Here is a 20905-nt window from a genome sequence, read left to right as displayed (position 1 = left end):
CCATTACCCACTTCTCATAGCAAGTACCAACTGACGCCTAAAATCATGGGAGACTCCTTAGCTGGTGAGGGTCGGGGAGGGGAAGGGAGGAGGGAGAAAAAGGACTTCCCCCACCTCTATGATTTTTTCGATTGCTACTGGGTCTTGGTTAAAATCAAACTTGGTTAAAAGGTTAATAATAATTCATGTCCAGCTTACTATTACTCAATAACCATCAAAGTCGCTAACTCAAAACAGTGTTTTCTCGCTTATGGGATCAGAGTCATTACACTCTCTCTTGAAGACGTTATTGAATTTTACACTCAGCTTTAGCTGACTGAACAGGTCAAGCACAGTGGCTCAGAGTTCTCTTTATTCTCAGAAAGTCATCAAGCCCCCTCCAGTTTGCTAGGCTGCTAGCTGAGAAACTTGACTCAGCATGGGGTCAGGGGAACTGACCCCGCAGGAAAGGTCACATAGCTGTAAAGCCCCCTTCCCGGCCCCCTTCACTCACATGCACCAGCTGCTCCTGGGTGTCGAACTCCCGAGAACAGCCCTCCCAGTGGCAGTTTGTCTCATAGATGACTTCAGGCTCCTGTTTGCTTTCTTCTTTGTCCCCTTCCTCCTTCACCAGGGTTGTCCCTTCAGGCTGTTCCTGAAAGGCAGGGGTGGGGAAGGGAGGAGAAAGAGAGACAAAATCAGACACGATGGGACGGCAGACAGAAGAGAAAGGGAACTCTGCTCACTATTATGTAACAACCTGAAGGGGAAAATGCGTAAGTGAATCACTTTGCTGGACACCTGAAGCTATCACGACATTGTTCATCAACTCTACTCCAATATAAAATAAAAAGTCAAAAAAAAAAAAAAAAAGAAGAGAAATGAAAAACCTGATGTAGGCTTGTCTTCCTCCGGATGCAATTTTTTTGGGGAAAATAAAATAGAGCCCAAGTCTATCAGCTGGGTTTTGTGAATTGAAGAAACCAAAGATGGAATCATTTGTGTGCATTTTTTTCAGATTTACTCAATATGCCTTCGAAGGTTGTTAACTTGTGATTAAAGGCAACGGTCCAAACCAGAATGTCGGTAAGGTATTGAGGCCAAACTTTGCTGTCCTGAATACCAAGGTGAGAGCAACCTAAGATGTCATCTCTTAAGAAAAGCAATGAAACTAGGTGATGGAGTCTTTTATCCAAAAGACTGTTCTTTCGGTTAAATTCTTTTCAGCATATTAATTTGTTTATTCTCCTATGTTGGAATCCAGGGGAATGGTTTACTGCTAATTCTGTTTCTGTTCTCCCTGCCGCTGGAGGCTGTGAGAGGCACTGTGTGAATTTTTACAGGGATGATGTCTTCTGGGCTCACCTTCTGGTCTCCAAGCGTACACTCCCTGCCCAAGAACCATAGCATCTAAAGCTTGTCGGTAAAGTCTTTCCTAGTCTCCTAAGGCAGCTTTGCAGAAATGAAAAGACAAAGGATTTCCAGAATTCTGGGAGATGATGAGGTGTGCAAATTCAGGATCTAATCTGAGATTAGATGGTAAAAGCTGTATACAAGTGTTTAGGCATAACCAGCAACATGCAAGAAGAAGGATGGCTCTCAGAGCCCATGACACCCATTCGTTCCATCTTCCAAGTGCTCCCTAAAAAGGAAACGTGGGTTTAAGCACTCTCAGGTTGGGGCTGAAGCAGCCTGAACATTGCACGGTCCAGATTCTGTGGACATCCAGACTCTCGTCCAACCCCTATCTCTGGGAATTATACTCATTGAGCTCCGTATCAGGCCCAGGGAACCTACGAGATAGGATTACGAGCAGAATCTACACATTCTTTTTTTTTAAATTAATTAATTAATTTATGGCTGCGTTGGGTCTTCGTTGCCGCACGTGGGTTTCTCTAGTTGTGGCGAGCGGGGGCTACTCTTCGTTGAGCTGTGCGGGCTTCTCATTGCGTTGGCTTCTCTTGTTGCAGAGCACAGGCTCTAGGCGCCCGGGCTTCTGTAGTTGTGGCACGCGGGCTCAGCAGTTGCATCTCGTGGGCTCTAGAGCGCAGGCTCAGCGGTTGTGGCACACAGGCTTAGTTGCTCCGCGGCATGTGGGATCTTTCCGGTCCAGGGATCGAACCCGTGTCGCCTGCACTCGCAGGTGGATTCTTAACCACTGCGCCACCAGGGAAGTCCAAATCTACACATTTTTAAAATTGAGGCTCAGGATCTACGTAACAGCAGAGACAAGACTGGAATTTTTAAAGTTGTCCTTTCAGGACTTGGCGTAAAGAACAAGAATCTAAGTAGCCTTAGGTTAGGTTAGTTGTCGCTGGATCCCTCCTGGCTATGCAGGGTCTCCTGGCCAGTAGCAAGTGGCAACGTAAGAAAAAATAAGAACATGATCATTATAAGGAATATCCCTGGTCTGCCCAGCTCAGGCTGAGAGCCAGGAGCTTGTAATTCTGGCCCAAGATCAAGGCCAAGGACTGAAGCCTGTTCACATCCCTGGTCAACAATAAACACATCCACCCACTTACTCCAGTTTATACCCCACAAAGCTGCCTGCGTTTTCGTGTGTCTGCTTCTGAGCTGGAGAAACAAACCTAGTTGTACTCCAGCCCTGGCCTTTTGTTACACGTGTGGGTAACGCCCAAGGCCAAGAACGCGGTAGACAAGCCAATGCTGTGAAAAGACGCCAGGCTGGAGGGAGCCAGAGCCGGCGCCTCCCTCACCTGCTGGCCCCGAGGCCCCGGGCTGGGGAGGTCTTCATCGGCTTTGATCTTGGAGCGTTTATTATGCACCAGGTCGCCGGTGCTGGTCACGGCGGACTCACTCGTGGGCTTGTTCTGTGGGTCACATTGGCAGGGACAGAGACAAAAATTAACTTCGGATCAATGAGTAGGACCACAGCTAAAACACACAAGTCGAGAATAGCGAGCGTCCTTGGCACCAGAATGACGACAGATAGGGCTCGTATTTGCACGTAGCAGAGTTCAGAACATGTGCTCAGAGCCAGGACATACTGAAAAAATGGTACAAATGAACTTATTTACAAAACAGAAATAGAGTCACAGATGTAGAAAACAATCTTATAGTTACCAGGGGGAAGCGGGGGAGGGAGGGATAAAGGGGAGATTGGGACTGACATATACACACTATTATATATAAAACAGATAACTAATAAGAACCTACTGTATAGCAACAGGGAGCTCTACTCAGTACTCTGTAATGACCTACATGGGAAAAGAATCTAAAAAAGAGCGGATACATGTATATGTATAACTGATTCACTCTGCTGTACGGCAGAAAGTAACACAACACTGTAAACCAATCATACTCCAATATATATATATATTTTAAAAGCCAGGATATCCATTCATGAGACAGCTCTTTGTTTTTAACTCTTAAGTAGCAACTCCCTGGGGCTTTTTAAGGCTAGAGGAAAAGAGCTGGGATCCAGGCTTTAACGAACTCTGATAGTGCAGGGGAAAGGGACCGGATGACAGCAACCCACTCATGGGATGTATTTTTCCTGAATGGGCTATAGACAGCACAGGGTCAGAGGGAAGCCCGAGGCTGAAATGACTCTAGTGGAAGAAGCTCTCGTTTCTTGAGGAGCATACACACGGCACAGAATCTGAAGATGACAGCCCTGGGTTGGGACCACAGGCTGCAGGATGGAAGCGGTGAGGATGCCACTGGCCTGCGCGTATTCATAGCTGATGTGGCCCCGTGGCTCTCCTCTATGATTCCCAAGACAGACCAGGTCATCGAGCTGTCTCTCTCACCTGTGAGGACTCGGAAGGGCCGGAGGTGACCTGGACAGGGTTCAGAACCGTAGGGATCCCGGGAATAGGCCTCTGTGTCGGGAAAGTTGGGGCGGGGTGGATGAGCGGAGGGCTGTGTCCAAAGGCCGAGCCTAAGCTCTGCTGTCGGCTTAAGATCTGCTGATGCATATGGAGAGACACGGGTGCAGAAGGGTAGGTGAAGCTCAGGGCAGGGCTGCGGGTGGGAGATAAAGGGAAAACCATCATTTACACGGGACACAGAGACCAGTGCACCTTTATACCTAGTTTTTTGTCCCCAAATCGCATCAGGGCTGTGCATTTAAATTAGAAGGTAAAAATGATCGACGAACATCTTGAAACTTCCTAGAGAAAGCTGACGGCTCAGACAGGACACGCATGGGCGTTGGCACAGACACGCAGACCTGAGATAAACTTCAGCAGAATGGAAGCAAAAGGCATCGGCTCAATAACAACTATTTATTGCAATAACAAACTTTCTATAACAAAGAGAATGGGTGACTACATGCTTTATAGTACTTTTCTCAGCTCCGCATCCCACACGTTCCCGTGCGCGGAGCAATTCTTTTCATCTATGCTCCCCCTGCACGCTTTCATAAGTCTCCAGATCTTATTACAAGAAGAAAGAAAATCAATTGGTTAAATGTGTTTTGAACACCATGCCTGTCATATCACTCATTTGTTTGTAAAGATGGAAAGCTTGGTTCATCCTGAATGCCACCTAAAGAATTTCCATCAGTGCCGTCTGGTTACAGAAGCTGATGGATTAACCTCTCCTGGCTGGAATCGGTGATCAATGGGCTTTGATTGAGGAATATTCCAATGGGAGAGCATCCGCTCCCTCTTGCAGCTAAGGAGCATTAAATGTCTATTAGCGCCCATTATACATGCTAATGCCTGTCACCACTTCATTATGCCAGAGTATTTCCCGGGCGACAGGAAGTTCTAAGGAAGTCACACCATCACCTAAAGATTTCTGGGCTAGTAGGTGGTGCCACATCGTCCTCTGCACCACCATAGTTTAAGAATCCAATCCTCTTAAAAGCATGAAGCGCTCTTGAGGAATCTGCCGATGGCTTTAAAGAAATGCGTGAAACACTGTAATGGCATTTGTGAAAATTTCTTCCTTTAAAACCACTCAGTGGGGGGAAAAAAAAAATATATATATATATATATATATATATATATATATATATATATGTAGATATTCTCTCCATCCTGCTGTGTAAAGCCCAGAAAGAATCAGGGTTTCTTGCAAAGTCAAAGGTAGAATTCATGCAAATGTCCCAATCTGGTGGGTTAATTACTATTGCTGTTAAGCGCATTAACTGAGACTATAATAATTACAATAACAAAATTCAAACCATTTCAACAACTTTAAGTAATAACGCCGAAGACATACTCCCTTCATTAATGTGACTCCACGTTTTGCCCATTTGACTACAATCCACAAAAAGGTGGTTTCAATGGGATTACATTACTATTATTCCTACGGAGAGCCTTGCATTACAATAGCTTGCCCATTTAAGACTGAATATCATTAAGAATACCCTAGGAGAATTTCACAGGGCTCGGAGGAACTCTCCTTTCATTCTGTATTGTATTTCTTTAATAAAGGAGAGCAGAAACCTGGTGAAAACAGTCATTGTTCACAGTAAGTTAGGGAGAAATCACTAATAATATTCTGTTTCTGCAGCGCTATAGTTTCTGCCAGTGTTTCGGAAAGCAACCATGAATGATTACAGCAAGACTCAGCTAAGGTAGCTGTGTGGATGATTGATAGGGCGTTAATCAAAAGATGCATATCTGCCGCAGAATTTGTTCACAAGCTTTCTTCTAATAGCTGATTTCATGTTCACTGAGCTCTATGCCAGTTTGTCCAATTTATTTTTTGGTGTACAAGCCATTCATCAAAAAACACAATGATTTAACCCACCCCCCCCCCTTTCCTTTTGGTGAATGGGTATTACTAAGTGTAACTACCTTATTCTGTTCATTAAAAAAACAAAGGAAAACTAAAAGACTCCACTACACACATATTTATAATGGGATACGGACTTTGCACAAACCTCCATGCATCTTTCCTGAGTTTTATGAGCTTGAATGAGCAGGTGGGCTTGGGAAGGGGGTCCCTTGGGTCATGTACACCTCTCATTCTGGGGGGCCCAATATTGGGGGGCTCAAAAAAGTCAGGACCCAATTAAGAAGCGAGACCATTTGAGAAAACGTTTCACAAGGCAGAAAATGCCCTCAGTTTTGTATGTAATGCAATTTACAAATGTTCATAGCCAGACAGAGCAGGTCGATTTTTACTTTTAAAAATATGCAGAAGACAAAAGGAAGGACCAGCTTTGGTGCTGCAGCCCCCGTCCCCAGGTGCAAAGTCTCTGACCTCAGATGCAGGAGAGGCTGCGACAGCTTTCAACCCATGTGGGTAACATCCCCTTTTGGGGCTGCGTTTTCGCTGGTCAAAGCAGGGGACAGGAATAAACCTTCCCTAAAATCCATGTCAACTATCAGATTCCAAAGGATATGAGAACATACAGGATGGACCAGCGATTTTTAGCAGTCCCTGATTATTCATAAGGAGGGACTGCCAAGGGAAACCCTCTCTCCTCTGCGTGCAAAGAGCTGGGCAACAGTGCTCACAGGGGAAGACCTCGTGTCACCCCACAAGAGCGGGCGCTGTCATCAGCTCCTAGAAGGAAGGCTGCTTGCTCCGGATTACAAAGCCTGTGCATGGAAAGAACGTCCGAGGACTTCCCACCGGTGGCGGGGGGGCCAGGGGATTGGGGCCACCACCCCCTGCTCTCTGACCCCAAGTGAGCTGTCTTCCTAAGCTCTGCATCCCGGTACTTGCTGTGTCTTTCCAGAGGCTAGCCTAGCTGCTTCCTTTTGGTCACTCAAATTCCAGCTTAGGTGTCACCTCCTCAGACACAGGGACCTCCTAAGCCTGAGGGCCCCATCAAAACAAGCCCGCTCTGCAGCTCCTCGCCCCATGATGCTCTGCTGTTTGACACTTGTATTCTCACTGCAGGATGAGGCTCTCTGAAACCATATTCTCTCCCTCCCTCTGCAATGGAAGGTCTAGGGGATCTGGGCTCTGGTCTGTCTTGTCCCCCACTGACCCCTGGTGCCCGGAACACTGCCTGGCACGGGGCAGCCCCTCGAGATGAGTCAGTGAGTGACCGAACCACCCCCATTAGGTATGAGTTTCTTGCTGCTGCTGCAACACATCACCACAAACTTCGTTGTTTTAAAACAAAATACACTTGCCATCTTAGAGCTCCAGAGGGTCAGAATTCTCAGATGGGTGGGCAGGACTGCGTTTCTCTGGAAATCCCTGGCACCTGGCCTCTTCCCGCTTCTAGAGGCTGCTTCCATCCGCGGTTCATCGCCCCACCTCAACCCGACCTCCTCCTCTGATTCCCTGTTAACTCCAACACCCTCCTGCCTCCCTTTTATAAGGACCCTTGTGATTATACTAGGGCCACTTGATCATCTCCTCATCTCAAAACCCTTAACTGGACACCAACGATTACCTACTGCATGATTCCACTGGCAAGTTCAAAACTGGGGAAAACTGGGCCACACGCTGTAAGTTCAGATGTGTTAAAGTCTATGTGGTAACCTTTGGAGGTAATCTTTGGTGTCCAGCTTCTTTGGTCCCAATTGTGTTTGTGATATCTTTTCATGTTGCTGCATTTAGTTGAACTCCAATCATTTCCTTTGCTGAATAGTATCTTAGAGTCTAAGTATAGCACGCTTGCTGTGTACGCTCCTTATATGTTCTATACACGTTCTTTTGCTGCATCTCAGGGTGTTGTGGTTTGCTATTACACGCAAAGCTGCTACGAAGACTATTAAAAAAAAATAAACAAACAAAAACTCTTAACTGAATCACAGCTACACAATTCTTTTGGCCCTGTAAGGTGATATATTCACAGCTTCCGGGGAGTAAGATGTGGACATCTTTGGGGGCCATTATTCTGCATACCGAACTCAGAACAGTCACTTCAAAGAAAAGCAATCTGACAACGTGTTTATAAAACAGTACAAAGGTAGTAACAGTACAAAGGTCCTCTGTGCATTTTTATAGAACTTCAGCAGCTGAGGACAGACTGCTGGTTTACAGAGGTCAGAATTTTCTTTGAAAAGTAAATTCTCTTTTTAGAAGCCCCGAAAAAAAATCTTCCTAAACAGTTCATGTATTCGTTCCATAATTTCCTAGAAATACAAAGTATTGACATTGTTGAAAAATTTTATACATCGCTTCTGTCTCCTCTCAAGAAGGACACAGTCGGGCTTCCCTGGTGGCGCAGTGGTTGAGAGTCCGCCTGCCAATACAGGGGACGTGGGTTCGTGCCCCAGTCCGGGAAGATCCCACATGCTGCGGAGCGGCTAGGCCCGTGAGCCATGGCTGCTGAGCCTGCGCTCCGGAACGGGAGAGGCCACAACAGTGAGAGGCCCGCATACAGCAAAAAAAAAAGAAGGACACAGTCTAGTCTAAAACATGGTCCACCTGAACTTTATGACCTCAAAGCCTTTACATTTCTGCTCACCCTGTTCTTTTCTCTGGATCAACTGAAGAGCAATTAAGTTTATGTTTTGATTTTTGAATTCTCTTCACTCAACATTTAATCAAGTATAATTTAAAAAAATTTTATAGCATTTACTTCTCTTCTAGATGACTACATGAGAGATGGGATAATTAAAAACACACGTTTATAAGAATGTGACTTGCAATTGTTAATCTATATTTAATCGATAAGATCGCTAGAAAGTGTCAGATGGCCCAGATCTTCCCAAGCAATGTGCTAACACAGTCACCCAAAAGTAAGTGTTAGGGAGGAAAGGAAAAAGAAGCGCCAAGGTGATAAAGTCTGAGGAATACAGCCCCGGGGGTCCCTGGAACTGCTTAATACTTGAATGTGTGTTCCAAATGTCCCAGCCCCGATATGGTTCGTAGCAACATTTGGAGGAGATTTTAGAGACTAGCGTTCCTCACAGAACACTTGGAGAAACAGTCTTCTAGGACAACAGTTAGAACAGTCTGCAATAACCTATATGGGAAGAACATCTGAAAATGAATGAATATATGTATATGTATAACTGAATCACTGTGCTGTACACCTGAAACTAACAACATTGTAAATCAACTCGACTCCAATAGAATTTTTGAAAAATTATAAAAGGAAGAAAAAAGAAAGCCAGAATAAATTAATTCAAATGTTAATCTGTCCTGTATTTTTCTAAAAAGCAGAAAATGAGAAAAATGTGGATTTTCGATCTCTGACTATAGTGTGTGTGGTGTCCTCTTCCACCAAGTATAATTTTCACCCATCAGAACTGAGTTACGGCTACCGAAGTCTTAGTTTTATAAAACACCTTAAAGGAGCACTCGTTACATGGTAGGCAGTGACTTGGGGACTGAACTCTAAATAAGGATAACTACTGAGGTCAATTTCCCTTTTATTCTTTGCTCTGAGCTGAGTTAAAAGTGATCAGCAAATCGCTGTCTGAGTGGGAGCTATTTCTTCTATTTTCCAAAAATTTAATGTTAAAATTCCCAAAGTCTGAATCGTTAAGAAAGTTTTGACGTATTTATTCTCCATCACAAATCCGAAGTAACATTTTGTCAATACACTTTTCAAACTGGGGTCAAATTTTGCAAACCGGGTCTTATTTCTGAATATTGCAGTAAATAGCCCAGTAACCCGTCCCTTATCTGGAAGTCTTCTGTCTGGGAATCTCAACAACTATGCTCAATCTGGTTGAAATCTGGGGTGTAATTAGAAAGACAGGATGTTAAACAACTAAAATAAACATCATAATATGTTTAACTGAATAACTGAATCAATTTGCCATACAGCAGTAATTAACACAACAACTGTAAATCAAATATACTTCAATAAAAAATTTTTTTTAAATAAAAAATAAATATCGTAAAATCCACACAGTCATTCATTAATTCAACCAGTTTTAGCTGAGTACTTTCTACAGATCCCTTTTATATATCCAAAGAATAAAATAATTATCTGTAACTGGAAAGTTACATATTAACTGTAATCAATACATACAACTTTGAGATCCATAATCACGACTGACTTTCACAACAAACATTATTTTTTTCACACCAAGGAAGTGATGTGCGTCAGCATTTGTACAGAGCCTCTCTGATCGATCTGTAAATTCACATTTAATTACAGAAGTGCTATATTAGTGGGGGACACTAAAAGTTCATACTGTAGAAGATCATTTGTTAAGATGTATTCAACCCTATTATACATACAGGCATTTCAAAGTCATTAACATTCAAGTCAAAAAGATAAAAACCAATTAAAATAGCATGTGAGACAATCCTGAAATGTCTTTTAAAAACACTTCAGGAACTCTGCATATGGTAGAGGATAAGAGGATGGGGGATGGGCTGGATAACTGAATACCAGTACCATAAATAAAGCAGCATGATGTGGGCCGCTGTAGTCCTTCATGTTGGGAGGGCAGATAGAGCCAATTACAATACTGAAGAGGTCTGTTACTAACTAAAAGTGAATGTCAAAAAACTCGCGGGAATTCCCTGGCGGTCCAGCAGTTAGGACTCTGCGCTTCCACTGCAGGGGGCACGGGTTCCATCCCTGGTCAGCGAACTAAGATCCCGCATGCCGTTCAGCATGGCCAAAAAAGAAAAAAATAAATCGGAAGTATAAGAAAGATGGCAAGAGGATGGATCACCCAGCCACCGCATGCTTACAGGTAAAAGTTTCTTTTTATTGTTTAATGACGTCAATCCACATGGCATTTACCCATTTTCAAAAAAAAAAAAAAAATCATAGTTTTTCCTTAGAGCTGCATGGAACATCTCCTTCCACTGAGTCTCAGGGCTGGGGTTCCTCTGTGCTAATGTGGGGAAGGACGAGGGAGGTTGCTGGGAACTCAGCCGAAAGGCTCATCATCAGTTTCCAGGTTCATCTCCGGAAACCCTCCCTGACCTGGAGGACCAGGCATGGAGCTGGGCTGGCCTGAGATTGATGAGAGAATTAAACCAGAGCAGAGCCCTGACATGGGTGGTCACGGGAAGGCCTGAGTCACAAAGGCACCATCTCTTACCCAAAGTGAAGAGGAGAGAAGAGTATGTGGCAGCTATATATTCTTAGGAAATGTTTTAAATGTAAAATCAATGCTAACGACCGATACACACATTTTTTTTCAACTGCCCTAGTTGGTCAGTTTTCTTCAGATGTGAATTTTTAAGACTTCCTTAAAAGAAACTCATGTGATGCTTTTATAATGTATTTCTTCAGGTCGGGCATTGGATTAAGAAACTTCATGCTGCAGTCTAAATGTCCATCAACAAACGAATAAATAAAGAATATGTGGTATATATATACAATGGAACACTACTCAGCAATGAAAAAGAATGAACTAATACTATCTGCAGCAACATGGATGGACCTACAGATTATCATACTAGGTGAAGTCAGTCAGAGAAAGACAAATATCATGTGATATCACTTATATGTGGAATATAAAACATGCTGACACAAATGAACTTATCTACGAAACAGAAACAGACTCATAGGCATAGAGAACAAATTTATGGTTGCCAAAGGGGATACCAGGAAGGGGGCAGGGGAGAGATAAATTAGGAGTTTAGGATTAACATGTACACTCCACTATATATAAAAGAGGTAAACAAGGCCCTACTACATAACACAGGGAACTATACTCAATATCTTGTAATAACCTCTAATGGGGCTTCCCTGGTGTCCGCCTGCCGATGCGGGGGACGCGGGTTCGTGCCCGGGTCCGGGAAGATCCCACATGCCGTGCAGCGGCTGGGCCCGTGAGCCATAGCCGCTGAGCCTGCGCGTCCGGAGCCTGTGCTCCGCAACGGGAGAGGCCACAGTGGTGAGACGCCCGCATACCGCCAAAAAAAAAAAAAAAAAAAATTCTAACCTATAATGGAAAATAATTTGAAAAAGAATATATATACACAAATGTATAACTGAATCACTTTGCTGTATACTTGAAACTAACACACCATTGTAAATTAACTATATTTTGATAAAAGAGAAAAAAAAACAACTTCATGTTGCAGTTAACCCAGTTTTCTATAGGCTGACGAATCCAATGACGCTATCTCCTTTTCAGTGTCCCATCTCTCCTATTTCTTGTTCATGAAACCAGTACTGGAGGTGGAGTCAGGCAACAGTCCACACTGTAACATGGGGGCCCCCAAATTTCAGAAACTGGCTTCAAGGAAAGAGAGAGGAAGGGGGAGAAGGAGGCATCTAATCAAAACCAACTTTGTGGTTACTTTGTGGTTGTCATACTAATGAGGTCGTCCACTTTCTGGTTCCAGCTGTGGAATTTACTGTACCACAGCTGCCATTCAAAGGAAGAACAATGCTTCCCGGTTTTGCAGAGAACAGGCCAACAGCCATTATCATCTGTATACATGTCGGTATAGGGACACACACGCATGCACGTGCTTCTATTTGAAAGTAAAAAAGTAAAGCTTCCACGTCCATCCATAAAAGCCCCCCGGGGCAAGTTCACTGGAAAACCCAGCAGCCTCGGAAGAAGTAATGAGCCCACGCGTAAGGACCCACATGCTCACAAAATGAGTTAAGTATCATCCCAATGTTTACACCGAGGCATATGCACTCTTTCAATACTGCTTTGGACAAAAATACATTAGGCTTTCTAGGATGCAAGAGTCCTAAAAGGCTTTAGAAGCTGGGCTGCCACTAAACAGACAAAACCTCCAAGAACATATATAGCAGTAACACACTCTCCAGTGAGATTTGGCCTGAAGCACCCAAATCATGTAACTGGTCAGGCATGTAGAAATGGTCAGAAAAAGCATCACCAACGCTTTAAAAACATCGCCAGACATTATTATCTCCTTCCAATCCTTTCACTCGTACCTCCCATTGGAGGATTTTTAAGAGAGAAGGATATAAGGGGAACAGGAGAGGAAATTCAGTTAGACCTGGCAGTTTCGCCCACGTAAGCAGTTGAGCGCCTTTGATTCAGCCCATGAAACTCCCCGGTCCTTAAAACAAGGCAGCCTCACCGGGGCCTTGAAGGCTTCCTACGGTTCTGGGATCAGCGGTCCACCCTGCTCACGGTCTGGCCCTGCCCACCTCCAACCTTGTGCTGATTGGAGGCCTTTCCCTTCCGTGAGTTCCGTGAGGACAGGAATCGTGTCTCTCATTCATCTCTGCAGCCCTCACGTCCTGCACAGCAACCAGCACACAGTTGAGTATGCAAATATTTGCGAAATGAAGGAGTAACGGATTAAATGGAAGACTACCTCAAACCAATGGCCACACCTGGAAGTAAATGAAAACTGTCCCTTTGAGTGAGGATTCATTATTTTCACTGATTCTAGGGGAAGAGAAGGTTGTCTCGTAGTTTTTAGAAGATGCAGTCAGAGAATTTCAAGGACCCTGGTCACTGGGCTGTGGATTCATCGATTCTTTGATGTTTCCCACCCAAGTCATCTCGTGTTGTTTGTCTGACACGCATGAGTTGACTCATGGCAGGTAACAGCGCAGAGTCAAGCTGCTGTGGAGGCTGAGGTGATTCCTACCATTCTCAGGAAGTGGCACTGGACCTGCCAGATGCATCCTCACTCCGGGGCCTGATGTCTGGGAGGGCTGACGCCGCGCAGAAGAAAAGACCCCTGCTCTCTGGTCACCGGGCAGAGCTGGTCAGTGCCAGCTGCAGAAAACACGCACTGATTTGTGAGGCTGCGCTCTGGGCACTCAGCTCTCATCTTCATTGAGGTGTCTGTCCTGGCCGAACCAGACCTGAAACTACTAAGGATATGAAGCCATCTTCATTTTCGCTGTTAAACCCAAAGTGAGAAAGCTGTAACTGGCGGGTTAGAAATGAACAGATTACTCATTTCTTTGTTCCCTTTACTTTTGCTAGAAGATGGAAGATGAGGGTCAGTTGAAGCACTTTCTCCTCCGATGGGAGCTCGATTTCTAGGGGAAGGTATTAGCAGAGGTCAAACTATTTCCAATTTACGCCATTAACTGGATATTTATAATACTAGCCTTAACCAGAGAGGGTGGGGCTTAACAGGCTGTATGGGATAAATGTGAATCAGCTAGTCTTAGACAGGAGTCTTCAGGGTGATGGAGAAGTTAGAACTTTTTGAGACAGTTAACTATTTCACAACATCCTTTTAAGTGCACGGAGTTATTTTTCTGAATGATGTTCTCAGTTATGACATAAAAAAGACTTTTGCTATACATTTGGACAATATGTTTTAATCAGTTAGCCGTAATCAAGTACTATGTTTTAAGATGTAGCTGAGCTTTTGTGAATAAATATGTGCTTTATATGGAATTCTTATAGCAGTCTGAATTATTAAGTAAATACATAAACATAGGAACCATATACAAACTGAGGATGGACATTTGCTTTTTTATCCCTTTATTTTGTGTCCATCCCTCTGTATCTCCATGTAACTGTCAACCTACGGATATACGATATACTATCCACATATACGCTATAACCTTCCGAAAGCCAGCATTATTCATCCACCACATGGAAACTTCCTTTTAATAAGGAGGGCGATTAGAATTCTAATGGCTCATTAAAGAGCTCCTTCATTTATTCACTCCAGAAATACTTGTTGAGTGGTATCAAGGTGACAGGGCACAGATGTTGTGAGCTGGGAAGTGTGGCCGTGAACAAAACATACACAGTCCTAGACCTTCTGGCATTTGTATTCTAGTAGAGGGAGACGTATAGCAACTACCAGATGAGCAAGTAAACAGAAGAATTTCGAACGGTGGTCCCTACTATTACCAGCCTCTTAGAGAATAGCATTTGAACTGGGATACACGCGTGAAGGAGATTTTTTTAGAAAACTGAATGTGTGTCATTACACACTGAAAAACATCTTTAGAAACTGACCCCATTACTATATGCACTGACAACACGAGAAGCAGATTAGGAGTAGAAAACATGTAAGTGTGCAAGTCAAACGGGTTTGGGGCAAACTAAAAAGCAAGGAATTGGAGGGCTGGTCCTCTTGCAAAACCCTCCGTGCTGATGCATAAAACAAGAATAACACTACCCTTTCCAAAACTGCTGTCAGATGAAAACAGTGAGCGCTTCTTGTGCCTGCTGTGTCCCTGGGTACAAAGCAGAGATGAGATGCACTCCTGTATCTTTCCCTCTTGAGAAAGTTACCCTTTGTAGATTTCTTCATGCTGCTTCCCTTCCCGTCAGCCACCGGCCCTACCACTTACTGAGGAGTCCTCCAGTCGGTCTTCAGATTTCACAAAGCGAAACTTGGAACAGAGCAAGTGAAGCACAAACGCTACTCCGGCTAAAGGACTGGCAGGTGGTACCGGTCGTAATTCTTCTAATTATTGTATTGTTCCAGCGAGCCGATCTCATCTCGGGTTATCTGTATTACTTTATATGCATCAGAAGCTACATCTTATCCTAGCACACAGGGGCTGTGTACTGAAGAATGAGAGGTCAGATTGCAAGAGAGAAGACAGACTGGTGAGGCGCTGAAGGGAAGAAAGACCTGTGTGCCCGACGGCCCTGGTCACCTGACCGCAAACGGGTCTCCTGGGGCCTGACTGGACTTAGGAATCTCTGCTTCCAGCTCAAATGAGAATAATCAGATCTGCGGTAGCTCCTCGGAGGCAGGGGACAATGATTATTCCAAGTCAGGATACTGACAGCCTCTCAAGGACTGGTACTAGATTACCTGGGAAAGGCGAGGAGATGAGGAAACGGGTGAAGATGCCAGGGTAAGAATAAAGACAGCACTGAGACTCTCTGTGTACCGCTTTCGAATCTAAGTCCTGTAGAGGCTGTGAAAAGTCACGGTAGCTGGGCAGAGAGCAGAAGGGAAGAAAAAACGCTCACCAAGTGATTCTGTGTGAATATCATTCCTGTGAATTTCACCGTGGACCTCATTTCCACCACTTTGATGCTATGACTTCTAGTCGAGCCACATAATAATGATATGATTTCAGCAAACTGAAATAAGGTCGATGGCCACCTCTGAGCCCAGGGAAATCTGCCAGGAGTGCAGAACAGCCAGGCCATGGTTTGGAGATGGGCGTACTTCCTCGGAGACAGATTGGGGTGATCACATTGCAGGTAGCATGGCCAGGCCCCAGTAGCTCATCCTCGGGACGGACCACCAGGAGTAGTTCTCCTGCGGCTCTGCCCGTGAGCAGGGGTCTTCATCCAGGCCCTGCCCATACACACCAGCTTTAATAAAAGGTACCCCTTTCCTCTACAGTGGCTGTCTTGTCTGTAGTTTACAAATGTGAAGACTGAATTTCAGAGCCTACAGGCAAGTAAGGTCTGCACAGCTGGTGGCAAAGCTGGAATCTGACTACAGTTTTGCCCGACTCCAAAGCCTCCCTTCGTGTCTACATCGGCTAATCCTGAAACAATCCCCTCTGTAAGTACGGACTGCTATCATACAAGCAGAGTCATTTGCTCTGTTCCGTGTTTCCACACTTTCCTGACCATATTAAAAGACAGATGCTGCAGAAAATGACATCATATCAAAATGGGGATTTATAATATTTCAACGTTAACTTGCCTGCCAAGGAGGATTGTTGATAGCTGAACAAGCAAAGAATTAAAACCGTAATGGAAACATTAAGGACAAAAAATAATGGTATTCATCATTTCTAGTAAATATGGTATGTGACTATTGCTGACACATTTTTTCTTTTTCTGGACTGTTAGGGTTTCCCTAATATGTATATTCATCATGGAAGACCCATCAATCCCTTTAGACTTAAAACCCTTCTGTCCCCTTTTCTTTCTTCCTCCCAATGCACACTTTTCCCCCGTGAGACAAGACTCACGTCTGGTCTTTTTTCTCTTTTTGGTCATGTCTCACGGTCTGTGGGACCTTAGTGTCCCGACCAGGAATCGAATCCACACCCCTTGCAGTGGAAGTGTGGAGTCCTAACCACTGGACTGCCAGGGAAGTCCCACTTCTGTTTTTTTGATTTCTGTCCCTGTCCTCGCAAGTGTGCCCAAATCAGGTACAAAGTTGGTTTTCCTTCTAGGGAACTATAACTAGTAAGAAGATAAAAAGATTGCCATTACTCACTGTCTCTAGGAAGGGGATTTCATTCCTGAATAAGTACGATTTCTCTAAATGGGCTGCTAACTGATGTCTGCAAAATAATTCTTTTCGGCCCAGTAATTGGCTCTGGAACTCATCGTAGTGAAATGTGACCTGCATCCGCATCCCGGGTCCTCCCCGGTGTCCTGTTGCAATCCTTCCTTGTAGGTAGTCAGTACCGCAAACGCAAGGTGCAGGCGAGCAGTGACGTTTTGTTAAAGAAACACATCATGGATTTGGGGAAAATACATACCTGATTGCACTTGCAGATAAGTGGCCGTAAGAGCCACTTGCTGAAGAGCTGCTGCGGGAATTATTGAGAATGGTGACCAAGGAGTTGGGAGACGTCCTGATCATGGTCTGAAGGTCAAAGCTATGATCGGACAGCGGTGATATGGACAGTGTACGTTTTCGGCTTGGCCTGGCTGACAGCCGGGGGCTGGGGAATCTGGTGCCTGTTGTATAAACAAAACAGAACCTGATTACCTGCGGCTGGACTCTGTACCCATTATCTGCTCCGACTACCCCGCGTGGAAGAAGTGAAGGATAAGAAGCCAGCGTGGAAGAAGTGAAGGATAAGAAGCCAGCGACTGGTGTTGACAAGTACCTCTCTCCTCCACTTGTGATCTACTGGGTACAATTGAGGAAATTAGGGAGAAATATTTATCTTCCAGGGGCTTACCTCGGGGGAGCTCTGTTTATTAATGTGCAGACAAAATGATAAATTGCTAAACAAAAGGGAGAGACTTTTTATGTGTTCTCCCTCTCATTTCCAGTGATTTATGAATCTGACAGCTGCTTAGATATGCTCATCATTAATTCACCGCCAGCGACAAAGACAGTGGTTCCCACAGTCGCACCGCACTCCACCCTCCCCACCGCAATGCACACCGTTTTAAGGCAATGAGCCGAAGGGAAAAAAATGAATTAAAGTATCCTAAGATTAAAACAATCCAGCTTAGTTATGCCCGCATTTCCCCATGATTTCTGTAGTTATCTGATCCACGGAATACTTACGGCTTTACTGACAAAACTGATAAATACGCTATCCTAAATTAATGGTTCTCGATGCGGGGTGGGGGGGGGGGGCGATGTTGCCCCCAGGGGACATGTGACAACATCTGGAGATATTTTGGTTATCACAACTCACGGGGTGCTAGAAACATCTAGAGGCCAGGGAAGCTGCTGCACACCCGGGAATGGGCAGGGCAGCCCCCCCGCCATGAAGAATCGTCTGGCACCCGTAGTGCCGAGATGGAGGAATGCTGCCCTAAACTCCCCATAATCTATACAGCCTAAGTCCCAAGAAACATTTAAAAGCTTGGGACGTGGTTTGTTTACAGATTTTCCAAGGTTGGGGGAGAAAAACCCTGCAAGCATTATAATAAGATAACATGAGTCAATTTTAAGCCTCTGGTTATTAGATCAATCAGTCAATCGATTAATTAATTCTCTGCATTTATAAGAGTTTTGAGACTTCAAGAAGATTCCACTGATGAAGTTCTATTCTGGAGGTTAGTAAATCACACTTAAACACCTGCCAACTTAATACAATGCTTTTTACATGGAGAGTTAAAAATTAAATGTCCATTTGCCTTCAATTTGGTAGATGGTAGAGATGTGAATTAGGGCAGAGCTATGAATGTGGCCCACAGGCCCACTCCTGCCTTTTCTAAGGTCACATTTATATTATAGGGTCATCAAACTAAAGTTTAATGACAGAATGAGAACATAATACCACTAGGTAAGAGGAAAATCAAACATGATACTTTTAAGAAATAACGGAGGGTTTCTATTTCAAAGCATGGGTACACCTGCTTACAGGGACATGGCAATTTTGGGGTGCCCGGAAAACTGAAGTAGAAGGTAAGCCTTCTTTACAGAAAAAGTCTAGGCACTTGGTCTCCAGAAAACTCATTGGGAATATTTTCTTCACCAGAGATGGACCTGGATACAAGATTACAATCCAACATATGCTTTGAGATAATTTAATGAAGTGCAATAGATGGATATGAAAGACTCTATAGATAATATTATAGAGATGAATAGATATACTTTATAGTGAATAAAAAATAAATCACAAACTGGAACTTAGTACCATCCATGTATATGAAACTGGAAAACCAATCTGAATAACAAATGTGGTACCTACTCAAAGCTTTCTTTCAGGCACATTGAAAACTGAATTTCTTCATTTAGAATAGTTTCATTACCAACCTGACTTAGGCCATAGTCGTACAAAAATAACAATCCCACTATGTTCACAGCTCTTAGTATTTAAACCAGCATCTTACTTTTATTATGGCATCTGCCTTACACATAAATGTCTCCTTTTTACTCACTATGAGAGGCTAATTTCATCCGAAAAGTTTTTCAGTGAAGAAATGCATTCCACTTCCAAAGGATTCCAAGGACAAACCAGACTTCTGGTCAGTTTCCATATCATCCTCGAGAGTAACCATTCTCAGTGGGATTCAGTGATCCCTGGCAGAGTTAGAAGTAACAGGACATTCCAGATAGAGCTGATTTCCTGATTTTTAACAAAACACTAAATAGATAAGGAGGCTGTCTGAGGACTATAAAACACCAGAGGCCTATATCCCCATCACATCATCCAAGGACAGAGCCCAGGGCCTGGCTTCATCCCTTCCATGGAAGCCTCCAGGTTGCCCAGGGCCTGGATGGTCCGGCTCCTCTGCTTTTCCCTCCAAGATGGGTACTTATTTAAGTCAGTTTCCACCAGTATAAATAGTGTGGTTTTCATGAGTGTCTAGGATTTCTCTAGGATATTCCTTATAGGGATTACTTGCTCTCCTGTCTTTAAAGGTCACTAGAATCCCAAAAAGCAGAATTAGAGCCATAAAACAGACTTGTTCATTCTAATGTGCAACACACAAATACTCTATCCTGAAGCTGGCTGACACCCAGGTAGGCCCATTTAAAAGTCAGGTGCTCATCTGAATCCAGTTTATTGCCGTTTCTGCTAATGGAAGAGTCCTGAAGAGCTGTAACAGTGGATCAGAATGACCAGCTCGATCCCAGTTTGCCTCTGCTTTTGCTACTGCAGAGCCAATGTAGGAATTTAGAGTCATTTCACTCCTCCCTTGCAAAAGTCTCCTATGATTTAAATTTAAAACATAACATTCTGGTTATGTTCTATTAAACTAAATGCTATTTCAGCTATTTTAGAGGGCAGGGATATAGTACTTTACGCACTTTCCAACCCTTTATCATGCTCTTCCCAACCCCCTAACAACGAAGCATAGAAAGAGAAAGTTGTCAGCATTTGGGGCAGTGACCTGGGGTCATCTGTTGAAGGGAACAGCTAACCTACGAGGTGTGGATTTCAAAACTGCTGAAAGAGAAGTGGCCCAGTTCTTCACTGATCCTACGGCTTCCTTCTTAAATCTAAGCCCTAGCATTCTTACTGTTCCAACACAGATCTCTCCTATCTGGCTTTCTGTTAATTGTTTTGTTTCTCTATTCTAATAAAAGATTCTGACAAAGAAAAAGGAGGTTTCTTTTTATGTGATGAATGATAGGACATCTAAATTCCTAGTTAATGACAATCAATTTACCACATACTCTGGCAAATTAAAATGCCTTTAATTAGTTTTTACAAAGTAAAAGGGTAGCTTCATCCTTTATTTAGATAAAAACTGCCATTGCCTGACTAAACACATTCTCATCAAATAGAGAAGGCAATATGGGCTGACCTTTCAAGGATTCTCTCTTATTTTAATTCTCTATTTGCAGATTTTTAAATAACTAATTTGCATAATAACACTCAACTTTTTTCCCCAATAATCCCTAATTGAAACGTGGTTATGATGAATCTGAAATGGAAACTCTCTCTTCTACAAAGCGGAAAACAAAATCCCTGCGGAAGATGTAACACATTTCTCTTACTCTGTGTGTGGTAATGAGCTCCCCATTGGAAACCCACTCAAGCTGTGTTCGTATGTAACACAGCTAAGTTAGCTCATGACAGTAA

General features: G+C 43.8%; 1 protein-coding gene across 1 annotated transcript in view; it reads right to left on the bottom strand.

Moving 5' to 3' along the window:
- Positions 1-20905, bottom strand: part of GLI3 (GLI family zinc finger 3) — a 286095-nt gene that overhangs the window by 62227 nt on the left and 202963 nt on the right. Inside the window, exons 7-10 of the mRNA XM_060020203.1 lie at positions 17165-17366; positions 3753-3966; positions 2697-2810; positions 494-634 (exon numbers count right to left, since the gene is read on the bottom strand). Coding sequence (XP_059876186.1) covers positions 494-634; positions 2697-2810; positions 3753-3966; positions 17165-17366 — 671 coding nt within the window. The remainder of the gene's footprint in view (positions 1-493; positions 635-2696; positions 2811-3752; positions 3967-17164; positions 17367-20905) is intronic.

Source organism: Delphinus delphis, chromosome 9 (genome assembly GCF_949987515.2).
Source record: "Delphinus delphis chromosome 9, mDelDel1.2, whole genome shotgun sequence".
Classification (NCBI taxonomy): Eukaryota; Metazoa; Chordata; class Mammalia; order Artiodactyla; family Delphinidae; genus Delphinus; species Delphinus delphis.
The sequence above is the reverse complement of the archived record's forward strand: the minus strand, read 5'-3'. Positions and strand labels throughout refer to the sequence as shown.